General features: G+C 43.4%; 1 protein-coding gene across 1 annotated transcript in view; it reads right to left on the reverse strand.

The window, feature by feature from the left end:
- LOC129133693 (serine/threonine-protein kinase PAK 3-like) overlaps nt 1-4,736 on the reverse strand; it is a 35,121-nt gene extending 30,385 nt beyond the window's left edge. The window contains exons 1-2 of the mRNA XM_077172147.1: nt 4,670-4,736; nt 4,572-4,588 (exon numbers count right to left, since the gene is read on the reverse strand). Of these exons, the coding sequence (XP_077028262.1) occupies nt 4,572-4,588; nt 4,670-4,736 (84 nt within the window). The remainder of the gene's footprint in view (nt 1-4,571; nt 4,589-4,669) is intronic.
- Nucleotides 4,737-26,546: the final 21,810 nt, after the last annotated feature.

Consider the following 26,546-nt stretch of genomic DNA (forward strand, 5'->3'; position numbering starts at 1 on the left):
GGTAATGCTGCTGGTAGATTTTGGGGAACAAATGCTTCTTCAACCAGGACCTGGCTCATGAACAAACTGTCTGCATCTTCAAACAGCTTTGCTACAGCAGCAGGAGTTCCTTTTACAGCTGAGAACAGCAACCTGAACTGAACAGCCCCAGCAGAGCTGCAAATCCCCTCTGTCCATCCCCAGTGTATCACCTTTCTATTGAAATGAGCTTTGTGTGCTCTCTGCCCAGGTTGGCATCCCTCTGCTCCTGGTAGGAAAAGGATACTTCAAATAATCTGCATGAGTTTCACAGAGGAGTTTTGGAAACTCCTTTTCTCACTTAGCAAGAAAAATTCTTGGTTTTGCTTTAAAATAGTAGCTTATTTCAAGCTCATTTTGGAAGTGACTGGGTTTCTCTTGGTGGATAGAATTTAAACATTGATAAACAGTGAAAATTTTAGATGGTCTGTTTGCCAGAATGTACAGGAAGAATTCAAATTTATCAGGACTAGAAGTATTGGGCTAAAAGAAGTAAAGGGGTGACAACCTTTCTCAAAAGGTTCTCTAAATTCAGTGTCTGATGTGCTGAGGCCTGAGCAGCAAGCCTGAGCCAGAGCTGACTTACAAGATGAATCCTGGAGTCATCAAGCCCATCAGTATTTAGCTAAAAATAGACTAGAAAGACACTTACGCTAGCTCTGCATAACCTCATGAAGTTATCTGCAAGAAACGTATCACTTTAGGAAACTTTCCCAACTGACATGAATACGGGCTTCTGTAGGGTATTTTAGGGGAAACTCCTCCCAGCCCAGGCCTGAGCTCTGGCCGAGGCTGGCCCTGGCTGGTGGGGAAGTGTGCCATCAGATCCAGCAGTAGCTGTGCTAAGGATGCAATCAGGTCACTTTGCCCTTCTCGCAGCTGTTGCAGCACGGGCACCTCAGGCAGGCCTGCAACACACACACAGAGCTGAGAGGGGCCCTGCAGCTGCTGTGCTTTGGCAGGGCAGTCATTCATCCCCTCAACACAAGGGCAGTGGATTTCAGCTGCAAAGCCTCTCGTTGCAATGGGATTGCTTTTGCCCGGCAGCCTCCGTGGGCAAGGGCTTTGTGGGAGAAGGGGCCATCTCAGCCTGTGTCCTGGAAACAGAGCCAGGAAAATGAGCAGATCCTGCTGCCTTCTGCTACTGCTGATCCTAGCAGCAACTCCCTGTCACTTCCTCCAGGGAACTTCACACAAAGGGCTTCCATCATTTCAGCACTTGTGAGATCTTCTTGATTCCCAGTTCTCCAGCCTCCTTCTGGATTTTGGGGCATCTCAGCCCTTGTGTCCATGGCCCTTCCTTCATGCCCAGCCTGCAGCAGTCACAGTCACTGCTGCCTCCCCCTTGCTGCAGCTCATTTGCCAAAGTGCTGCCAAAGGCAGCGGAGCCGGCTCAGGATCCCTGCTGGCTTTTGGTCAGGGATGAGCTCCAGAGGGACACTTGGAGCGCTTCCTAAAGAGCTGCCCTTTGATGGGGGGCGGATTTGTCCTCCCCGGGTGGCTCCTGCTTGGATGCTGTGCTCAGTGGAGTCCGGGAGTTTTCTCAGCAGGCCTCTGCAGCGAGTTCTGAGCCAACGGGGGGCTCTGCTGCCAGCCCAAATCTGCGCTTCCCTTGCCCAGCCTGAGTGCAGGTGGGGCATGTGCTGGGCATGGCTGGAGATTTGCATGGCCAAAATCCTCCAGCATTTACATCTGCTCATGGCTTTGGGGAGCAAAAATCACAGAACACCCATCGCAGCTGACAAATGGCATTTCTTGCAGATTGCCACAGCCGCACTGCTGATCAACAAATACACGAGAATCAATTTCAGTTGAAAAATGACATTTATTACAAATTGCTACACCCACATTGACAATACAGAACAAGACAAATCTCAACTTGGTTAAAACCAGGAATTCATTAGATTATTACAGCCAGTCTAGTTAAAAATATAAAAATACAACTTCAGTTAAAAAAAACCAAACTTATAGCCAACCTCTACAACAACTCCCTAGACACAAAGATCAATTAGGTATTTAACAACTTAATTTGTTACATACTACTACAAGCATACAGCCCATATAGAAATACAAAAATATGCATTCTCTCTCTAAGTAATCCTGTACCAACAACTCAGAGAATTATAGATAGAACCAATAGAATTATACAACTACAACACTCCATACATGTTGAAACAGAACTAAAACCATATGTAGACACAAATATATATAAATACATATATAACAATCTACAGATGCAAATATAGATTAAATATTACAGATAACATACAACATGTATATAAACAGAAATATAAGACAAACTTATCTATAAATACAAAAAAATGTGCCAAGCTAAATATCCATACAAATGCATCAATACAAATATACAGCTGTACATCTCAATATATATGTAAATATAATTACATATATAAATAGGTCAATATACATATAACAATATAAAAATAGACATATATACCAACACTAATAGCAATATCCCTCTTTAAAAAGACATATACAAAAAACTCCATCAATACAAATAGATACCTACACAACTGTATACAAATGGAAATCTAAACACAAAAAGATATTACAACATACATAAGAAGCTAGATACACCTACACACAAATATGTAACTGCAAACGTGTATGTATATATTTGTACATATATACATAGCACATTTATAAATATAATAAGTATTGTATTTCTAGAAATATAGTAAGTATCATATGTATAGAAATATACCAATACAAATAGCAAGATATGTACAGATTGATGTAATTATCACTGCCTGTGTGCAAGTCCATAGAAGTCCAAGCAGAGGGATCCCAGCTGCCCCATCTTCAAAGCCTCTCCCTCAGTCTCCTCCTCCCGTGCAGAGCAGCTCTCCTGGACAGCGACAGCAGATGGGACATCTGGCAAGCAAAGGGAACACGGAGTGAGTATGGGCACGTTTCCCTTGGCAGCAGCTGCACTTGCATCAGGGAAGAGGAAATGTCAGAGCCTCCCCAGGGGGGTCAGAAAGAGAAAGCAGCCGAGCGGGCCAGGCTGGGGTGAGCGCAGCCGCGGCGGGACTGTCCCGCAGCCCCGGCAGCCCGGCAGAGCCGGCACAGCTCCCGGGCCCTGCTGGCACAGCTGCCTTGCACAAGTGTTATAATTTGTGGTGAGGAACCAATCACCAACAAGTGAGTCCAAATGAAATGTAATTTATTAATTGACAGTGCAAGCAATAATAGGCAAATTACAGCGCTGGGTGCAGCCGGGCAGTCTACGCTCCACCAACGGCTCGCACCCACCTGGCAGTTCAGGCCTCTCTTTGATCTATCGTGGTTGCGTATTTTCCAGTGTTTTCTGTGTCTGCGCCGATAGTTGCTAGGGGGTCTTTTTCTGCCTTTTGGTGGTCGTTTGGAGGAACGCTCCCATCCTCTCTCTCAGAGTTTTGATGACCCTGCAATAGCCTTTACCTTATATAGGTGTGTGGCTGCATACATATTGCATATTCAGCTTTTCAACATATTAGCTTGTGACATATTGCGGTTTAAGCCTTATGACATTTTGCAACATATTAGCCCATTATATTTGTTTATCTTTTGGTTTTTCATCAGCTTCCCTTTTTTTTTTTTTTTTAATAGACTTGATGAACAAACTTGAGAAATTAACCCATTACAATGCCCCCCTTTTTTTGACTATTTTGTTCATCAAATCGTTTTAACTCACATTGACTCAAGGTGGCCTCCTCCCCCAGTTCAGGATCCTCTGTTACAGGTTTATATTTGGTTCTAATCAGAAGTAGATGGGCTGCCTCCAGCCTTCCTTTTACTATTTCAATCATTTTATTGAATATACAAGGCCCAAAAGTCAGCCCAAGGATTAATAGAATTACTGGTCCTCCTATTGTGGAGAGTAGGGTGGTTTGATAGGTTTAAGTGGGCCTCACTTAACTCTGCTGACTTTAAGAAATGTTCTATCTACTCAAATTAGTGTCCATGTCAATGGCTAATGTCCCCCTGCATCTCTAGTGACTTATCCCAATGCCCACATCGATCTTAAATAGATCTGCCAAAAAAGGGTGCAGTCCTACTCTAAAATTTCACATGTGTATTTTCCTGGGGAGCTGCCCTTTAGATACCCTGGAGTGTGTTATTTTTCCAGGGAACTTAATGTTTGAGAGGCAGTTGTTGGAACTTCTCTAAGCGCATCCCACTCTGGGTTGCAGGTCCCTTTGCCTTTTCCTCTCTGCCTCTCCCGTCAATCCAGTTGCATGGGGTTAACCATCTTCTCGGCAGCACAGGTATTTGCTTAGGGATCCTTTTCGTTCCTGCCTTACTCGATATGGTTCCCAATTCTTTATCAAAGGAGAGCTGCAATCGATACCAAGCAGCCGTCTCCGGCGGTATCCTTTTATGATTTGGGCTACAAAGGGAGTGGGTTCATTGGTATGAGAACAATGTGTCTCTGGATTTATACCCTTAGTAAAGATTCCCCACCACTCTTGAGATTCATATTTTACCTATTTTCCCGAAAGCTCCCCTAATCTTAGAACGGTTTCTGTGAATTCCGGCGGCAATGGACCCACCACCGTTCTTGCAAATCCTGCAGACAAGACATACAAAGAGATAACATTCACACCCCTTAGTCCCACAATATACAGTGTAATCTTTGGGTAGTGCGTACTAGCATCCATGGCTTTTTGTCTTTTTTTGGGAGTAAACCCGTAGGCGACGTTGACGCCAATATTCATTCTCAGCATGCCACTTGATACTAAGTACAGAATGAGGATAAGGCACAAATACATTTTTGTCACACTCAAAAGTGATTATGCGCGATTTCTTACAATAAGCCAAAAGAGTAATATATGTGCAGATTTCGTTAGCGCTAATTGACTGGTAAGCTTGTTCTCTATTCTCGAATAATTGGTATATGTTTTGAACAGGACTGGGCCACCAATAAATGCTTCCAATTGTCTTTTCCAATTAGAATTTCTCCGATGTTCATGATAACATTCTGCACATAAATCATAAAATAGGCGTCTAGCATAAATCCATTTTAATGCTTTACATTTACCACATTCAAGCAACACCCAAGGGATACAAAAGGTACATTTAGTACATCTTAAACATTTAAATGTTTGAAATTTTTCTGCAAAGAGTAGGCTGATTCTATGTCTTGAAAAGTTACTGCAAAAGTTACTGTCTAAGAACAGTATATCTAGACACCATTGGAGGATTCGATCTTCCAGGAGGTTCCAATGAAACTCCTCCCTTTTACGCACCTCCGGACATAACTCAGTATCAAGTTGGGCAGGTTGCCACATCGGCAGCTCCATTTATCTATACAATTGTTTTCTTTAAAATTTTCAAAATACATTTTCCTAATGTTCAAAGTTCACGCAGTAACTGAAAAGGCAGTATAGTAGATGTGCCAAGCCAAATTGGCCAAAATTTGTCCCAACACATCCACCACGCTGGTTTCTCCTTCGCAGTTCCTGCTGGGAAGAACAAAAAAGTCCTCTTGATCTAGGTGAGGAGTGTTCTGATGGTAATGTTTCCTGGGGTTAATTATTTGTCATTACTGGTCTCTTTTAAGCTTAACCTTTAGTTTCTCGTGTTGGCTTGCCACTTTCCATGTGCGTTCAGGTTTGACTGGTCCCTTCACTCGACTAGCATGTGTCCATCCTTTCTCAGCTGTTCGGATGGCAGTTTCTGTGGTAAGCAATACCACATACGGGCCTTCCCAACGAGGTGTCAAGGAGGCTTCTTTCCAAGTCTTAATCAATACTCTATCCCCAGGTTTGATTTGGTGGATGGTGACATCTAAGGGAGGTCTCTGTACCAGTAATCCTTTATCACGGAGCTCCCTTCGCCTATTCATCAATTGGGTCAGATATTGGTTTATCTGTATATTCTCTAGGTGTGGATGATCTACCGGTGCCTCCATGTCATATGGCATTCCGTATGGCATCTCAAATGGGGAAATTCCCACGTCTGTCCGTGGTTGAGTACGGATGTTTAGTAGAGCCAGTGGTAAACATTTGAGCAAGGACATTTTTGTTTCTATCATTAATTTGGTTAATTGCTTCTTTATTTCTCCATTCATTCTCTCTACTCTGCCCGAACTCTGAGGGTGCCATGGGGTGTGATATTGCCACTGTGTTCCTAAAGCAGTAAAAACTTCCTTTGCTACCTTAGAAGCGAAATGGGGGCCTCTGTCAGAGTCTGTTACTTCTATTAACCCATATCTGGGGATGATTTCTTCAAGTATTGCTTTAACCACCACATGAGTTGTTGCCCAAGCAGTGGGAAAGGCATCCACAAAGTGGGTCAGGTGATCTACCAGGACCAATAGATATTTATATCGCCCAACTTTAGATAATTCTATAAAATCTATCTGTACATGGGAGAACAGTCTATGGGCCAACTCCCTGCCTCCCATTATCCGGGATTTCTGGTGCTGTTTGTTAACCTTCTGACAGGTGAGGCACCGGTGAGTGACCTGCTTTGCTGAATGATGTAACCCAATACCCATGTATATTATAGCAAACTGATCAATTAATGCTTGTGTGCCCTAATGGGTTTTCACGTGAATTGCCTGGAGGATTCTTAAGGCTAAGGCCTTTGGGACCATCTCCCTCCCATCTTGTAATAACCAACTCCCCTCTTTTTCTCATAATCCCATCTGCATTAACTTCTCCTGTTCCTTTGCAGAGAAAGTTAGAATGTATTTTGGGCCATGAAACCAACAATTGATTTTCTCTGGGTTGTCACAAGAACACCTGATAGCCTCGGTCCCAAATGTCTTCCAGCAAGCATAACAGGGGGCCTCCTCCAAATCTCTACCACAAGTAGTACAATTTTCTCTAGCATTTACAGTATTACTATCCGGTTCCTGGAGTACCATCAAAGCTGCTCTTTTAGCTTCCTGATCCACTAAATTGTTTCCCCTGGTAGTGGCCCCAATTCCTGCCTGGTGACCCTTAACATGTACAACCGCTATCTCCGTAGGGCCTCTTATAGCTTTAAGGATTCTTCAAATTAGTTCCTCATGAATTAACCCCTTGCCTTGGGAATTAATTAATCCCCTTTCGTCCCAAATCTTTCCAAAAGTGTGCCCGATGCCGAACGCATATTTGGAATCTGTATAGATAGTTCCAGCTCTGCCCTTGAGCTGTTCCAAGGCTCGTAGGACAGCGTAGAGTTCGCGTGCCTGGGCCGACCAACTAGGGCTCAAGGGTCCTGATTCTACCACCAAAGAGGTCTTACCATCCACTATTGCATACCCTGACCTTCTCTTTCCCTCTACTACTCGGGAGGACCCATCCACAAACAGCCTATCTCCTGTTTCTAGCTCCTCTTCCTCTAGGTCAGGGCAAATTTTGGTTTGTTCCTCAATGTTTTGTAGACAGTCGTGAGTGAGTTCTTCTTCAGGTTCCCCATAAAGGAACTGGGCTGGCTTCTGAAGGGATGTAGTACCGAGTTGTAATTTTGGGGATGCTATCAATATCCCTTCATATTTCAGGAGCCTCGCATCTGTGATCCACTTTTCAGCCTTTTGTTGTAAAACTCCTCTAATATTATGTGGAGATAGTACGTGTAGCTCTGCTCCAAAGGTAACCTTGCTGGCTTCTTCTGCCAACAGCGCTGCTGCCACTATTACTTGGAGACAAGTTGGCCATCCCTGACTAACGGGCTCCAGTAATTTGGAAAGATATGCCACAGGCTTCTTGCTCCCTGCCCAATTCTGTGCCAGTACTCCATATGCAGTACCTTCATCTATACTGGCAAACAGGTAAAAAGGCTTTCTAAGGTCGAGGAGGCTGAGGACCGGAGCGTTTACCAGCTCTGTCTTCAGTGCATCCAGTCGTTCCTCATCTTCCTTAGACCACTTAACCAGAACCTTCCTTTGTGAGCTTATCATACAGGAATTTGTTTTCCTCTAAAGTTTTCAATCCACTGCCTGCAATATCCAAAGAGCCCCAAGAGTTGTCTAACTTGCCTTTTACTCCTTGGGGCGGGAAGGGAGAGTATACCTTGGACCCCACCAGGATCCAACTTCTTGGTTCCCTCGGTCAGCCTGTGTCCTAAATATTTTACCTCTTTTGCTACAAACTGCAATTTAGATTTAGAAACTTTTAGCCCTTTAAGACTGAGAAAGTTTAGTAACTTTATACTGCCCCTTCTAACTGATTCTTCCTCTTCTCCCGCTATCAGCAAATCGTCCACATATTGAATTAAGGTGGTCCCTTCCTCGGGGTGATATTCCTGCAAGATCTATTCTAATGCTTGACCAAATAGATTAGGGGATTCTGTAAATCCCTGGGGCAAATAGAGCCCTGACACCCCTAGTCCTGAAACTGTCTCTCATCCATTTGCCTTTTTCAACATTCCCGTCGCATGTGTCCTTTCTTCCCGCAATAATAACAAACAACCCCGCCCCCCCTTTTCTTTTTCTGGCTCTCTCTTTTGCATACCGGGCACTCTCTGTCTCATTTGTCCCCCCTTTTGACCTTCTTGTACTGCTTCTACCATTATCCTCATCTGCTTTCTGTGACTTTCATCTTCTCTTCTAATATATACCTTCTCAGCCTCCCTTAACAACTCATCTAAGCCTCTGTCCTGCCAATTCTCCATTTTCTCCAACTTTCTTCTAATAACAATCCACGCCTTGGCTACAAATTGCGTTTTCAATAAGGCTTGCCCAACTTCTGAATCGGGATCTACTCCTGAATATAGCCGGAAACATTTTTGTAATCGCTCCAGCCATTCAGTGGGATCCTCATCCTTCTTTTGTTGTTCACTAAATGCTTTACTTACATTCCTCCCTCGAGGGATGGATTCCTTTATCCCTTGAATGACAATCGCCCTTAAATCACTCATATGGATTCTATGTTCGGGATTCTGATTGTCCCAGTGGGGACGCTGGAGTGGCCATTTCACATCTCCCTGTGGCCCCTGTTGATGATCCCGGTCCCAAACTCTCATCCCAGCAGCTCTTATCATTCCCCGTTCATCAAGTGTGAACAGAATTCCTAATATAGATTGTAATTCATCCCAGGTATATATATTGGGTCCCAAAAATTGATCCACCCTTTCTTCTACCCCCAGCAGGTCTTCCAAGAGGTGCCCCATTTCTTTCTTAAATTCCCTGACGTCCCCTGAATTCAAAGGAGCCATCACATATCCTACCCCTGGAATTTGAGCAGGCTGACCTGGTTGTCCTGCATTAGGGTTTGGAATCATGCCCATTCCTACTTCCCTTAATGGAAGTAGAGGGGCCTCGCCTGCCTCTTGCCGAGACTGACTTCTAGTTATTCTCCTGTGTTCCTGGGGGGATCAGGTTCTGACTTGAAATTGTCTATTTCTTGAATAGGGGGTACGGGAGGTAGTGACGGGGGACAAGGAGGAGGAGGGGGTGCATTGGGAATTTGTGGAGGGGGTAAATAAGGTGGGGGAGATGGATCAGGCGCTTCCCAAGTATCCCCTGGTCTCCTTTTCTTCTTTCTAGATTTTAATACAAATAGGGAAGAACTAGTCTCACCAACGATCCACAGGGCTGCATATTCACTTTCTTCCACACTAAATGGTTCCTTTGAATTAACATATGTGTTCAGAGCCTGACAAATCCAATCCTCAAATGCTCCAAACACGGGCCAGTAAAGGCTACCTGCCCTGATGTGTTTCCCCCCACAAACCTCCATGCAATAATGGATCATCTTAGCCCGGTCCTTCCCTTTTCTGGAGGGATAAGCATCCCAGAACTTGGTCATCAAACATAAAGGGCTATCTGGAGGTAGTGGGGGAAGCTTGATACTAATTCCTTTTCCTATAGGATCAGAGGGCTTGTTCTTCCCTTGTCCCATCCTCCGGAGTGCCTTCTTTTACACACTCTCTCACTCCCCCCGTTCGTGGCCCAGTCCCTCACGGATACCTGGGAACCGCACTATATGGGGGCCGCACTCACTTTGTCCAGAGGATGTCTCACGCACCACCCTCCGGGATCCCAACCCTAACTGGACGCTATCCCCTCTAATACTCACCCGAAGAACCATGCATCTTCGTCTGGACTTCGTGCACAAAGATTATGGGGGTTGTCGGCCTCCAATTTGCCTATTATCGAGTCTTGGGTTTGTCGGTCGGGGGTCTTGGAGAATGGCAACCCCGGGGCCACCGTGAGGTGGGGCGTCTCCCCGGCAGGTTCTCTTCTCCAAGAATTCTCCCGATCCAAGTCACGGCACTAATTTGTTATAATTTGTGGTGAGGAACCAATCACCAACAAGTGAGTCCAAATGAAATGTAATTTATTAATTGACAGTGCAAGCGATAATAGGCAAATTACAGTGCTGGGTGCAGCTGGGCAGTCTCCGCTCCACCAACGGTTCGCACCCACCTGGCAGTTCAGGCCTCTCTTTGATCTGTCGTGGTTGCGTATTTTCCGGTGTTTTCTGCGTCTGAGCCGATAGTTGCTAGGGGGTCTTTTTCTGCCTTTTGGTGGTCGTTTGGAGGAAGGCTCCCATCCTCTCTCTCAGAATTTTGATGACCCTGCAATAGCCTTTACCATATATAGGCGTGTGGCTGCATGCATATTGCATATTCAGCTTTTTGACATGTTAGCTTTTGCAACATATTAGCCTTATGACATTTTGCAACATATTAGCCCGTTATATTTATCTTTTGGTTTTTCATCAGCTTCCCTTTTTTTTTTTTTTTAATAGACTTGATGAACAAACTTGAGAAATTAACCCATTACACAAGGACAGCCCCCTGTGCCAGCCAGGGCAGCTGCGCTGAGCAGCCCCAGCACGGGCAGGGCCCGCTCCTGCCCCGCCGGGCAGTGCCCACGGCCACAGCCCACGCCAGCCTCAGCCCCAGCCTGCCTCCCCGGGCCTGTGGCCTCAGCCGGGCTCTCTCCAGGCTGGCAGCAGCAGGTCCCCGTTCACTGCTCTTGCTGCCGGCCTTCAGCTCCTCCCTGCTGGCTCCCGTCAGTCTCTGGCTGTCCTCAAGGTCTTCCTTGCAGCTGTAGCAAAAGTGGAGGCTCTGGAATTGCTTCCAAGGCCTGGCACAGCTGCAGTCCCGGACCCCTCTGTGCTCCCTGCTGGCCCCTCCATCCCCTCAGCTCCACCATGCTCTCGGTGAAGCCCCAGCCCCCTTCAGTTTCTTCGGCCCCTCACAGTCCTCTCACCCCCCTCAGTCCCTTCTGAGCCATCCCGTCCCCTGAGACCCACCAGCCCCTCAGCCTGTGCCACTTCCCTGTCTCCTCAGTGCCACCATGGCCCTCGGCTGCCCCACAGCCCTCAGCCCCAGCAGCAGCTCAGGGTCACCGTCCCTTCGGCGCCACCGCCCCCTCAGTCCCCTCAGCCCCCTCTGTCTCACCGTCCTCCAGCAGCTCCTCAGGGGACAGTGCCTGGGGCCAGCGGCAGCTCCCACCGCTCCAGGGACAGCCGGGGCTGGAAGTGCTGCTCCGCCCGGCCCGGCCGCCAGCTGGGACCCAGCACAGGGACAGGGGACACAGGGGGCACCGGGGGAAAAGCAAGAGGTGAAAAAGGCAGCCGAGGGCAGAAAGAGCTAAAAATGCACCCCAGGCCTACACAGCTCAATCTATGCATCTAAAATTCCACATACTTCTAAATAAATAACTACACACATTTCTAAATCTATATCAAAGCATCTAAATGTAACGGTCTAAATGTAAGGGTCTAAATGTAGGCATCTAAATGTAACTCTATAAATATATAAATGTAAATCTCAAAATCTAGAAATGTAACTAATTCTATCCCATCTATAACAATATAGATCAATTTACGGTATGGATATACATGCACATATAAACACACCTCTATAAATCTATAAATGTAACCATATGGATATAGAAATAGAATTGTAGGAATCTATAAATCTATGTATACACTAAGGGATTCCACCTGCCTGATGGTCACAGGCTCCCCCTCTGATTCTTCTTCCCACGCAGGACAGCCCTCCTGGCAAGGCAGATCAGCTGGAAATCTGGGAAGCAAAGGGAACACTGGGTCAATATTGGCCTCTGTGCATCTTTCCCTTGGGAGGTAACTGTCCTTCTATCAAAGTCTTTAAAAGATGGCCAGAAAGGCAGACTCCCACTTGGCAGTTTGAAGCCTGCTCTTCAATGAGCTAGACTCCTTCAGAGTTTTTACAACTTCTGAAGTTTTGAAGTATCCCAATACACTGAAAGCCCTCACAGTACAAAGGGCCCCCACGAGAACTTGAAACACAGACAGTGCCAGCTGCCACAAAGAAGCCCAGCCTGGTTCTTTCTCTGTGCTGACAGAGAGACCTCAGTCCTCACTGAAATGGCTGAAGCTGAAGGTGCTGGGAGCTGAGTTATGAACTAGCAGCGTTCCCTGCCATCTACAGCCTGCCCTCTGCAGTGAGCAACAGCTCCTCCAAAACAACCAGCAGCTCTGGGTCATCCCAGAGGGAAAGAGCTCCCTACCAGGCCTGCAGGCTGCACCAGCTTTGCTCAAGAATGCAGATCCAAAGTGCTCTCTCTCTCCTTTAGTTCTCGCCAATTTAAAGGCGTAATTTCAGTTTTTCCTTGAGCTACTGGATTTGCAACTGATGATTTCCTTGGCCTCAGAGCTTCTGCTGCTTGTATTTTTAATGTATCTCACTACAGCTATCAGCAGACTGGTGGTACTACATTGATTTAATGCTTGGAGACAAAAACCTCAGCCTTCTACACTGACTTTTTGCTGGGCTTTTCCTCTCTTGCTTCAAGAGTCACTCAGTGTTGCCTCCAGAGCACTGACACCCTGCAGCAAATTTATCCATGGACATCAGCACAAAACTGGGACACCCGAGTTGGTGACACAAGTGCCACAAGGTCAGGTTTATTCCCTTCTCTCTTGCCACAGCAGAGGACTCAGTGCCTCTGGAGCAGCGTGGAGGGCAGGGCTCAGGCAGGTTGTGCCCGTAAAGGATTTGAACTCAAGGCACCAGGAAGCAGCAAGCCTGCAGACAGGAACTCAACTCTTCTCATCTCCCTTCCTGCCAGAGGCAGGCTCAGAGCAGCCATCTCACACCTCTCTAAACCAATGGGGGCTCTGTCCTTACCAAGCTCCTCGGGCTCCTGGGAATTGTTCCTGCAGCTCTCGGTGCCAGGCAAAGCTCCCTCTGCTGCAGCTCTGTCCACAGGCTCCCCTCCTGAAGACTCAGGGCCAACAGTAATATTCCCCTTGAAAGAGAAACAGAAAGGAAGAAACCCTTCTCACCACTTACACAAAACACCTGGTCCAACACCTCCATGTCTCACACACTTAATCCCTTGTTCCTAACAAGAACTCTGGGCCCCAAAGGCCTTCAACAGTCAAAAAGATTTGACTTCTCAAACACAGTCCAAAAGCTGTCTAAGCTGTCAAAGCTGACAGGGTTGAACATGGGGGTGACACTGAACACATGGAATGGCTGCTAAGGAAGGAGTCCTGCCAGCTCCTGGCACAGGGATGTGCTCCTCCCTCCACAGCCCTGAGCACAGCAGTCTCATCCAGGCTGCAGCTTGACAGGAACAGCATGGGAACACACATCTCTTCCCACAGAGATGCCCAAGAGCAAGGGGACTGAGCTCTGCAACATGGACAGCAAGACTGGCCAGTTTGCCCAGCTGAGGATTTCCCAGATGGAAACTGGACTGCAGGCAGCAGCTTCCTGAGAGGACAAGAAAGCTGCAGCTCCAGCCCAGCCCCAGCCACGGCTCTGGGAGCGCCTACACGCACGGCAGGGCTCACACAGCAGCAGCAGCAGCTGCAGCCCAGCCCTTGCTTTGCCTTGGCCTTCCCACCCAAAAGAGGCACAGCCCACATCTGCTGCTGCAACAGAGGCACCTCTGGCATGCCCCTCCCTGCACGGGACACTTGGCCTTCAGTGCCACTTCTCCAAACACTCTTCTCTTCTTTCCCATCAAACAAAGCCTCTTAGAACCTACAAAGCTTCCACTTCCTCACCAGAAATGTCCCTGCACTAGGGATTCTTTCCAGGAAAACAAGCACACAAACATGGCCAACACAGGCTCACACCTTTTCATCCTTACTCAGGGATGACATTTTCATTCCCTCTTCTTTAGGAAATCTTGCTTTAAGCAAAGCCTTCCCTGTCCATTCACAGCTGAACTCAAGAAGCTTTTCCTTCTCAGCCATGCAACAACATTCACAAGCTCTCAGTCCAGCCCCTTTCTTCCCTGCTTCCCTGTCCAGTGCAGTTACCTGACATCCGGCAAATGCACATCTTGGGAAGGTCTGAGTCTGACCTGGTGCCTCTGGAAGGATCAGAGCAACGTCTCAGCTCAAAGATGACAAATGTTTTCCCATTCACTACTGTGCTGAGACAAAGCAGCCCTGAGCCATGGCAGAGCAGGAGGAGCTCACAGACAGCCCTGCCAGACATGCAGCTTTGTCCATCAGTGACTCTGATGTGGATATAAGAGAGATTCAATGCTGAGAAATGCAAGGTGGACGTCATTAAAAAGTACTGACTCAAAGGCTACCAGAAAGCGTGTCCATGGCTTTGAGAGCCCGTATCCCCAAGAGATTTGGTGGCCTCCAGGCCCCCTGGCCAGTGGCCAGTGCTGCTGGTGGCCAGCACCCACGAGATGGAGTTCCGAGCCTGATGATGAGCTGGGTAAGCACAATCCCTCCTGCTCTTTGCACTCGTTTTTCCCCTTCTTCCCTCCTGCAGAAATGTGGAGCTGTGAGCATGTAATCCATTTTCTTATTGAGTGAGTGCTTATTCCAAATGTCAGTTTGAGGCTTTTCTTCCCCATCTGCATCTCTGACTTTTCTGCTTTGCTCTCTTGTCCAGCATAGGCCCTGCTGGGGGAGGACTCAAGCCAGGAGTGTGACCAGAGAGTGAGGTCCAGTTGTGAACACAGATCAGGCCAGCTTCACTCAATGTTCCTGCTGAAAGCTGTGGGAGGCGGGGAATATTGGTGGACTCAGATGGTTGGTAGTGACATTGAATGGGGATTGACCCAGGCAGAGCCATGGTCAAGAATTTCTGGGAGTTTGCTGAAGATGTTGGGGTAATTCTGTAACCATTCAGCAGCTTCTGTAACTGTGGCAGGAGGTCAGTGTCCTTCCTGCAGCCCTGGCACAGACAGCTCCCAGTATATTTCACAGCCTGGAGACCAAATGAGTCATCAGAATGATCTTGCCCACTTTTACAAGGGATGGTTTGTTGAGGAAAATTTTTCATTATTTTTCTGCTCAGGTAGAGGGCAGCAGTGCTGATGTCAGAGGGATGGCAGCTGAGGAGAGGCAGAAGTTGTCCTTCTTCCTGCAGAGGAAGATTGCAGTTGCAGCGTTTCCCTGGGCTGTGCTCCAGCTGCTCTGAGTCCCTGTGTCAGCTGCAAGGCTCAGTCCTGGCAGCTCCAAGCAGATTTGCTCTGAGGGATTCTCCAGTGGCCCCAGGGTGGTCTTTGAGGCCCTCATGCCAGCCCTTTGGAATCACTATAGCTGATCCTCAGGGACCTCATTCAGGTCTGCTGGAGACTGGCTTTTGATGCACCAAGCATGGACCTGGATAGTTTTGGAGAGTTCTGGCATCACCCCAAAGCAGGCTCACTTTAGATGTGCAGCAGCAAGTGGAACATTTTGGGGAACAAAATGGAGCCTCTTATTCCCCAGGGATGCTCAAAGCATAACTACAAGACTAAGGAGAGGGATGAGCATCTGGTTACACCCAAAATAAAATCAGCTGTGTGAGACTCTGGACAAGGAAAGTAAGAAAGCAGAAGGTCATGTATTAGAAACACTCATGTTTTTTAAAGCTATGCTTTTATCCTACAGGAGATAGATATCTCAAGTCAAAGAGACATTAATTATTTTCTAACAAAAACTTATACCATTTTCTTACACCTTAAAATAACTGCATCTTGAATTTCAGCAGTGTTCAGTGATGTTTAAGCTGCTTTCTTGCAGCTGAAAATCTGGCTGATGAGATCAAACCTGAAGGCATCTTCTACCAGCACCTGTGACAGTGATGACAACACACAGGGCATGATTTATAGCAAGGAAAACAGCTCCTTTCCCCACATGCACCAGGGAAATTGAAGTCAGGGTTAAATGTCTCTAAAATCCTTGGCTGCAACAGAGGTTTAATTCCCAAAAGCAACAGAGAATAACAGGCTTATTAAGTAAGAGGTTTTGCTCTCAGCAGCAGGATTTAAGGCTAAAACCTCTCCAGAATTTTCTGCTTGGTGTAACAACACTGAAATCTCCAAACTCTCTGTTCCAATTCTCCCCCTCTGTCTCATTTTGCACTGTCCGTGCCTCAGGAGCTGATGGATGGAGAGTAAACTGCTGAATGCTTCAAAACTCAGCTTCCTAGGATCAGTCCTAATTTGTCCAATTTATAACTACCATGCTTTCATGAGGATTTCTCTTCCCATCGGCTAACTGGCTCAGAACAAAACAAACCATCATTATTCCTGCAGAATTCAGAGTGGCCTCTGGAAGAAATTTTTTTTTTCTGGCATGTTTTCCTTCTAAAGGATATCCATGATAGTCAGGGCATGTGATTGCTGGGCTCCAGAGAAATGGTGAGCTGCCACAAACAGATCTGTTGCTTTCCAAATCCTCAGTAGCTGGGTTTTGCTGTGGAAACAAATTCTCATATATTTTGTATGCAACAGTGGCTGGGCAGTTGCTTTTTATTTTAGTTTTCCTTATTTGCACCTTTGCCTAATGGTGGCATTTTTTATTTCTCTCCATGCAAAGAAAACTTCCATAAGCTTCTAATTCTTCTTACTTATGAACTTCAGGCAACCTCCAGGACATTAGCAGGCAATTAAAAAAAGGATTTCGAGACTGCAACAAGTAGGAGTGGGCAAAAAGGAGCATGGTATGGCTGTGCCCTCTCTACTGTGTGCTAATGTCTTCCCAAAGAGACTCCCTCCATGACCAGGTCAACATCCAGAAATCAGTGGAACAGAAAATCAGGAGCCTAATGAATGCTCTCCCTGCTGATGAGGAAAAGAAGACAAAACAAGGATGAGGAAAAGGGGAACCAAAGGCCTGGCTTATGTGTTCTGAGGAGCTGTGATTGCAGTTTTGGCAGCTAAAAGGCTTAAAGTTTTAGCCCAGTTTTCTTGCTCCATTTCCAGCTGGACAAAAGGGCTTAAAATGAGGCACTGGATTTCAAGTGTGTGTAGGAGTATCCAAACACAAGCATAATCTGCCAGTTTGTGAAAATGAAGAAATTGAGAGCTTTGAAGCACTCAGCTGGTTTCCTAGTTAATTTCCATGCTGCAATAATCACTTCCATGACTGGACAGCAGAATGTTGCTAACAAACCAAAGTCCTGGCTTTGTGGACATTTAAAACTAGGTGCAGCCAGAAACTCCTTTTCAGAAATTATGGACAAGCTGAATGTAAAAATGTTCCACTAGTTCAGTTCCACTAGCCCACAACAAGTGCACCACTGATCTGGAGAAAGAGTCCTTGTCTGGAGTGTGGGTTGTGTCACAGACTGTCCAGCATGAAAATCATACTTGCAGAAGGCAATATTTGAATTTGCAGGAAGGCTTCATGCAGAGCAGATGGAACACCACTCACTGCACCTACAACTTGCAGAATTCAAATGGAATTTCAGTAAGATGAAAAAAAGAAGCTGACCAAGCCCAGGGCCTGTGAGAGCAATTAAATATGCTTCAGCAAAGATTCATCACATTGTGAGAGGTTTGACAGTGTAGGAGAATTAAATAATGCCTTACATTGGAAGCATCAGGTACAACCACTTTTGAATGAACAGGAGCAACAGCTACAGGAGTCAAACAAAAAACTAGAATTGCACCCCAGTGAAGAAGTAGATAAAAGCCAAGCCTTGTACGAAACTCTAAAGGAAAACACAGAGAGCATGGCCATGGACTGGACCTGACAGCTTCTCTTCACAAAAGGACATAGAAGACAACTGTGATAAAGTCTGCATTTTAGAACTCAATCTTTATTTCAGATCTCCAAACTTAAACCTTACTTTTGTGTGATTTCTCCATGGAGTTAGTTTGTTGTCTTACTCTCTACTTTTATTATTTGTTTGTTTTAAAATCACAACCTTGTGCACTAAAATCTCTTGGAAATAATTATGAAAAAATGAAACAGCACACAAGACACCCTCCATCCCCGCCTTATTTCATTTGACACAATATCTTTAAAAATAACTACATGACATAGAATGAAGAAAATCACAGCTGAAAGCCATTTACAGAGATCAGGTCACATATGAGAAATGAAGTTTTGAGAGCTATCCCAGAGAGTGTGTGGAATGTTGTGGAGTTTTTATCTCTTGCAATTAAAATCTTTAGTCTTAAAGGCTATATCCTGGGTATCCTGATAGATGTGTGCCGTAGGACAAAACCTGAAAAAAGCTCAGGATAGCATAGCTGGTGCCAGCAAATTGTTAAATCATCTGCACTCTGAGTGTGCAGACAGAGACAATTTAACAGGAACTTAAAAACGGAGCTGCAGAAAGTACAGCAGTGCTTGGAGAGGGAGCAAGTGCTTTCCCAGCATACTGTAGAGTGAGTTTTATTCAGTTGTTGTTTGACACACCTGGGGCTCGAAATCTCTCCACTTGGGAGGTTACACAAGAACCTTTCCCTAACCCTAAGTCCCTCCTCATGGAGGGAGTTGTGTTCCTGTGGTCCAGAGAACCCTCTGATTTGAATTCTGTCCACAGACATTCAAAACTTTCTGGCTGTTTGTTCCTCTCCCTGACCTGGGCGCTGGCCTGAGGACACGCACATCTCTGCCTGGCCGTGGTGTCAGTCGGTCCTTTTGATTGCCTGCAGTTATATTTTACCTTGGGGAACCCTTTCTAAGCCTTTAGACAGTTCTGGGAGGCGGCAGAGAGCGGCGGGAGCCCGGCGGAGCCCCGCGCTGCGTTCGGGGCACTGCGACATCAGCCCCCGTATCCAGGCAGCCGCGGAATTCCCGTCCAGGGCTCCGCCTGGAGTTCCTGCGGCAGTCCCAGCTCGTCATGCTGGAGGGCGAGCAGCATCGGGACAGCTCCAGAAATGCGCTGCAGACACTCCGGTGAGTTTCTGTAGGTTCGCTGCGGGTTTGTTACTGGTCGGGGCTTTTGCCTGCTCTAAGTTAGTGCCCCTTAAGATCACGGTTGGGTTTATCCGTGAGTGGTCTCCATCACCTTCAAACGTCGTGGGACCTTCAAATGTCGTCCTGTTCCACCCTCTGCCGTGGGCAGGGATACATTCCACTATCCTAGGTTGCTGCTCCAAGCCCTGTCCAGCCTGATCTTGGAGACCCCCAGGGATGGGGCAGCCGCAGCTGCTCTGGGCACCCTGTGCCAGGGTCTCACCACCCTCACTGAGGAGAATTTATTCCTCATATCCAAATCAGTGGCCTATTGTGAAGTATTCAGCATATATTCAGAAGTTTGCAAGAAGAAGCTGACACAAGTTTTTAGTGACACATCAAACGTAATTCCCCAGCAAAAACTTCCTCTGCTGTTTTGGTTAATTATGGAGCTCCCACAAGCTGCTCCATGGCACTGGATTTTTTTTTTTTTTTTTCCCTAAGTGAAATAGCCCATTTTTTGAATTTATCTCTTGGTGTGCTAGTAAGCTATTAATACGTATATTAACAGAGGAATATTGCATATTCAAAATCTTTAGCATTCTCAGGGGACACTCTTCAGATTTAGCTTTTCTTTTCCTCTATGTGACTTCAGAGTAATTTAAAGAAGTTTTAAAACTTCAGAATGATGTGGATGTGACAGAAAACATTTTGAGTCTGTTATGAAACTAGAATTTTTTTTTTCCCTGTTCATTATGAGCTTTTGGTGTAAGTTGCAATACCAAAAAGAATGATGTTATGAAAAACTAATTTGTTAGTTTTCAGGGCTACATCTTAAAGCAAAAATTCTGTGCAATTTGTGAAAGACTTAGCAGCCTTTAACATAGCAAGTGTTCTATTAGGCAGGCAACCTTGGATATCTGATCTACTTAAAAAATCATAGTACCTTTTATAGTACCATTTATCTCCATTAGAACTGTGTAGAACATTAGAATTTTTTTGAAGAGAAGCAGAGTTTGTAATCTGCTTGGGAGGAATGTAGCTCAATCTATGCAAACATAACATTTTTTTATTGGTCTTCTGAAAACTCTGACAGTGGATATCCTGCTACAAGACTAGCAGTACAATTCTATTTTCTAAAGCTGATGTCAAATTGCAATTGTGGTAATTGTTCACGTGACATGGTAGTATGAGTGGTTAAAAAAATCAATATTTTAGTAGGCTGACAAATAAAGCAAAGCATGTGTCTGCTAGAGGCCTTGATAGTTTAATGATACAGAAGAGACTAATCTTTGAAGCTCATCAAGTAAAAGTATGTATGGTTAACTGTGTTCTTCATCCTCCACGGTTTATAGACTTAAGAAAACCACAGTTTGGAAACCATGAGTTCAGCCCCTTCAGACAACATCGCTTCCAGGGAACCTATCCGGTGAGGTCCAGTTCTGGATTTTTAAGCCCTAGCAGTTTAATTCCTGCTTTTGTGGCTTATTTATTTTCTAGATGCCTGAAATGATACAATTCAGGCAGAGGAAGAACCAGATATGGTGTGACACATGCAAACTGTCATAGAGTCATCAGGAGGTAGAGGTGGTTTCTGCCAGCAAGCAGGAGCACAGCCCAGGAGGCACAGGAGGGTGTTCCACATTAATTGGGCTGGTAGATGTTGGCTTTAAATCTTACCACGACCCCCGTGTTTTATGACTCGATAGGAGTTTGATCTTTGGCACAAACAATTCGTCTCTCTTTAGTCTGTACAAAACTGCCAGTTCTATGGGAACTGCAAAATTCCACAAATATGGAGTTTGGTTAGAAAAATCAGACTGCAGGCTGCTCTCTTAGCTGCAGAAGTTCAGCAAAATTACACTCCTAGGTAGTAAGTGCAAGAACATTTCTCTCAATTGCAAAACTACTCTGCATTTTCTGCCAGCTGTGGAATTGAAGCTAGTGAAAAGTTGCTTTTCTGCAATGGTCAATGCTGACTGTAACCAGCGGACTTGTGAAGTGAAAACTGAGAATTTAGGTTTTGAGCTACAAAATACCTTCTGTGATGTAGAAATCAGGAACTATTTCACCTGCTCACATGCTTTATTGAAACCTCATAAATTCCTGTTAAAAATGGTGTCTTAATAAAAATGGTATCTTATTAAAAGCTGTAGTTGGTAAAAAAAGCATGTTTTAGCTCAAAACCAAGGGTTGATGAACTCCTAATTTGTGAAAATGGAAGTAGAAAACATTCTCTGAATTTTGTTAGGTTGCAAATTGTGCATATTTTGAAACCTTCTAGGGACTTGGTGTGGTTTTGTCTTTGACTGAATCTTCTGACAGCTTTGTGGTTGTAACACTTCTAGCTGTTATATGAAGATGGGAGGAAAAATCTCCTAGAAGTGGTAGTAGGAAGCTTTCAGAAAGTATTGCATTTGCTGGCCATGCTGTGACAATTAAAGAAAGTATTGCAGAAACAAAAATTCTTAAGGCTAGTTTCCATTTTATTTGAAAATATATAAGTAGACAACCAAAATGAAGTGGGCAACATAAGTAATAGTTCAACAGTTCTGACACTGATTGGCTGGGGGATTTTTTGTTCATTTGTTTGTTTTCATTGGTTTGGGGGGTTTTTTGGTTTTGGGGTTTTTTTGTGTTTTTTGTTGTTGTTGTTGTTGTTTGTTTGTTTTGTTGTTTTTGTTTTTGTTTTTTGTTTTTGTTTTTTCTTGGTTTTTCTTGGTTTTTCTTGTTTTTTTTGTTTTTCTTGGGGTTTTTTTGGGGGGGGGGTTTCTTGTTTTTTTCTTGTTTTTTCTAGTTTTTTCTTGTTTTTTCTTGTTTTTGTTTTGTTGGATTTTTTTTTGGTTTTTTTGTTCTATACTAAGAAAAAAACTAAGGTTTTCTGATATATATCTTTAAGTTTCCACCAGTTGCATCGTGACTTCAGAAGCTGTGCATAAAATGCTATTTCAAAAAGGTGTCTAATGCATTTTTTTGCCAGTACTTAATATTATGTTCTCTGTTTTAATGCTCTAAGACATGTTTTTCATTTCCATGGCATCCTTAATTTGCTAATGCTTGTGGTATCACATAATTTGTGCAAGGTATGGTTTTGTTTTTTGATTCTCCCCCACAGCCCCCCCACAGATTCAGTTAAGCAGAATAGTTAATTGCACAGTTAGTTTCTCCTCTAAGTTTTAATGTCTTTCCATTATGATTTTTTGTTGGTGGATATTTCATAGGAGAGCTGAAAGAAACAGATTTCTTTAGCTCTGACTGCCACACAAACCAATGTAATTTAATGAAAGCCTTAAAGGTTTTTACAAAAAGTCATTATTCTCTTGCTTCCATTCTGTGTGGTCTCCATGAAAATAATATTGCATCTCATCAAGTTTAAATAAGGTCAATGACTCCCCTGCTGCCTACAGACCAAATAAATGGTTCCCCTTTCCATAACCTTTGTTTCTTGGACCAAGTCTTCCCCAGTTTTCAGTTTGGGTTTGACTTTTCCCCCTTGGTGCTGTCTGGCTTTTAGCTATTTTCAGCTGAGACTGGTACTTCATTCATCATCTCTGAATAATATTACTTGCCATTATTTCTTCTGTGTTTCCCCAGAAAGGGAGAAGAAAGGGTCACTCAAACCCATTACACGATGTCCACAAACAAGGTTTTATTCAGATTTTATTACAGATGCTCTACCTGCTCAGGTTCTACTTATTTCCAAATCTTCTTACTACAGGAGCAGAGTTACACTAAAAATAGTGATTTTAATTCTTGCTGATCTCTTGCTCTTTGATTCATGTTGCTTGCTTTGGGTATGGCTTTGGTAGTAAGTTCTGAAAACTAATCATGACCTTGTGGTTTTCTTGAAGGTTTTAATGATTATTATCTCCTACATTTATTAAATACATAAAATGGGTTAAGAACACGGCATCTTGTGGAACAATTTCTGATGATATTGAGCTGTTCTGATCTGACAGACGATGTCTGTCTTCTTTTTAAATGGGAATATACTTACTATTTATTCAATTATAAAATATTTATGGTCTGCAGCTAAAATACTGAAATGTCATCCTTTAAGAGAGATGTCTTCAAAGGCAAGATTTAATCTAAGTTCCAGATCCCCTTATTGATAGTATTTGTATCTCTTTGGCCAGCCAAAAAAAAAAAAGAGAAAAATATGTCATCAGGTAAATTTTTGGTCATGAAAAATGGTAACTGTGCCTATACACAAACCTAGGGGTAAAGTGGTGACTTTTTATTTAGAAAAATCTATTAATTAAATGCCAGTACAGTGCTACTTCTGTAAAAAATACTTCATGTACCCAAAGATATGGTATTTTAGTATTTACATTTCTGCATTATATGATACCAGTTTAGGCTTAATTTAATCATGTTTCTTTTATCAGTGTATTTGACATTTATATTGCCCATAAACTCTTGCACTTTTGTCTGGATAAAATAATTGTTGCAGTCTTACGTACTTAAAATAATGTGAAAACGAACATATCAAATAATGTGAACACTGATTTTCCAGAACTGAAATAACTGAAAAGTTTTCCAGTTTGAAGTTATAATAATTTCACTTTAAATTCTTTAACTGGTTAATAAATATTTTTTTATGTAACTATATATGCATACATATATATATATATATGTAACATATATATATATATGTAGCTATACATATTTGTGTGTGTATATATATAAATTTATATATTGTATGTATAAATTTTTCACTTTATATATAGAAACTTGGTGTTGACTCTTTTGTTATTGTTTGTGGTGCCTGAGGGCTGATTCTGCTAATTGCCAAGTAGATTTTGCTTTCACTAAAATAGTAGTGGAAATTATGATAAAACAGGGTAGTTTGGAGGACTAAACCTTCAAATTCTGTTGTGTCTCTGACCAGTTGCCTGTCTGTGGTTTGAATGTATGTATCTCAGAAGACAAAGTGTAAAAAGAGAGGTTTTTTCCCACATCTGTGCATTTGTTTCATGACAGAGATGGTTTTGAGATGGCAACTAATGTTAAAAAAATGAGACTTTTTGTGGAGACAAAAAGCTTGCAGTTGTTTTAACTCACATAATTGGAATTACGTTTCTAAGCCTCCTGGAAGTTAATTATCAAAAATTATGGAAGTTCATTATGGGAAACAAAGATACTGAAAAATAATAATAAATATGTTATGCTTAAATCAACTTTATTAATCCAAAGTGAATCTCTCAAGTTCCTGCTGCCACATCTCTCATATCTTGCACAATAAGCAATTCTATATAATCCTTTCTTCAAAGAGCAATAGTAAGATGAAAACTGCACAAAATCATTTTACTTATGTGAAGGTTTAAAACTCTGGACCCATGATAGGGTAATTGAAGCAAAGAAGCATTAAAGCTTCAAAGGAATGCTCATGTTTTTCAAAACACACTTTTCAGCTCAGATAATCAGTTACAAGAGTTACCATTGCCTCAGAATTTAAATCAAATGGAAATGGACAGTGTTGAAGATCTGAGAAGAAAACTCCATAGTCTGGAGAAAATAAATTTGGAATTAAACAATCAACACAATCAAGAGGTAAGGAGTTTTTTTCTTTGTTTGCTTTATTTTACCCTTAGAATAAATGTAATTTATTTCCTTAAATGCAATTTGTTTCCTTGAAATAATCCTCTCATCAGGTGAGTCAAAATGACATTCAGTAGTTGGAAAATAACAAAGTAGCACTGTACAGACATCTCATGCCTGTCCCTAGAAACTGATATCACTTTTAGCGTCATTGCTAATAGCTGAAGGTGTGTGTAAGAAACTTGAGCACTACACAACAGTAAAATCATGCAGAAGAATATTTTGCACCCTCAGCTTTGGAATTCTCAAGGTAAGATGTGGTTTGTTTGTCTGTTTGTTTGAGTCTTTTAATCCCAGGAATTCCAGGGGTCCATTTTACAGGATCACCCCACCACTGACGGAGCAATGGGATCATGACAAGGGCAAGTCACTCTGTAAGAAGCAGGAATCCTTAAATAAGTGGATAGGGAACAACAAACTTGGTTTATTGGCTGTGTTTAGTAGGAAACAGATGAACGAGCATCCACACCAGATGCCCCTAACAAACTGCTAAGAGCAGAATCGTTACTTTTAGCAGTAATAAAATTCAAACTAAAGAAAATTTTGATGGAGTCTTTTCTCACTGCTACTTCATTTAGGTACTAGTTTGCCACGAGAGCATCAGGGAAAACCTTTGTAATGGGCTTAAATTATTTCCTATGAATGCAGCATCCATCAAGGATGCTGCTGCTTTGTAGATGTTCTGAAGAAAGTCATGGTTTACTTTCCACCTTCTTGAGTTCTAATGGCTTGAATGTGATTTCCTGGGTCCAGTTTTTGGCAGCACTGACTAGACTATCTTTCTTACACCAGATAAGAATCCTTTTTGAAGCCTTTTCTTTATTTTGCTTGTTGTGTTTAATAGCATTCTGCTTGACTGCTGAACATCATTGGACTGAAGTTTGTGTTTACACAGTGAGTTCCTAGGTGTCTGTTAATCTAGAATCCCAACTCAACTGCTTTTCTGGTTGCTAAATACTGCTACCATAAAATTGCCTGTGGAATATAATTGTAGCTTTTATTTTCTTAAGGCAGAGCATGTTTGGAAAAACAGAGGGGTACATTGAAGGTACATGAAAATGATCTAGGAACAGGATCAGTTTGCATAACAAAAATAAAAGTATCTAAAATGGGTGGTTTCAAGACTGTATTTCAAAATCAGATGGGATAAGATGGCAGCTCTGAATGCAATTTCTGCGATATTTATTTTCTAGATGTCTCGCTAGGAAAAAGAAATAATGCAATTAAGGTTGGAACTTGAGAAAGGAGAAGCTCTTCCTCAACATCTGGAGATTGAAATGACATTTGCTAGAAAAGAAGCTAATTTACAGCTGTATTCTGCAGAGGATGAACTGTGTGATGCAAAAACCAAAGTTATGGAATTTCAACGTAATCTTCCAAAAAAAAAACAAAAACCACAGGCCAGGGGATACATCAGTCCCACGTCATTAAAAAAGCAGAGATTGCACAAGGTTTTACAGTGAGAGTCCCAAGTCATTAAAAAAAGCAGAGATTGCACAAGGTTTTACAGTGAGAGTCCCAAGTCATTAAAAAAAGCAGAGATTGCACAAGGTTTTACAGTGACAGCGTTTTTTGAAAGTCTCTTATTTTCTTATTTGCCCATGTCTTACTCATCTGCTTCTATAAGCTCATAAGAGTTTGCAAAACCCTTGCTGTCTCGTACCAATTAAATATAACCTGCTAAACCTATCAATACCTTTTTTTTTTCTCTTGCTCCTTACCTTCTGTTATTCCTTCCTTCAGTGGGTACAGAATTGTAATTAAGGAGTTCCTCTCCACTTCCTACTTATCACTATATCCAGCCATTCTTCCTTTTTATTTTCAGGGGGGAAAAAAATAAAATCAAATCCTGTTTAGTTGTTTACACTCTTTCCAAAACCTTTTTCTTTTCCCCCAGGA

The sequence above is a fragment of the Agelaius phoeniceus genome, chromosome Z (assembly GCF_051311805.1).
Source record: "Agelaius phoeniceus isolate bAgePho1 chromosome Z, bAgePho1.hap1, whole genome shotgun sequence".
Classification (NCBI taxonomy): domain Eukaryota; kingdom Metazoa; phylum Chordata; class Aves; order Passeriformes; family Icteridae; genus Agelaius; species Agelaius phoeniceus.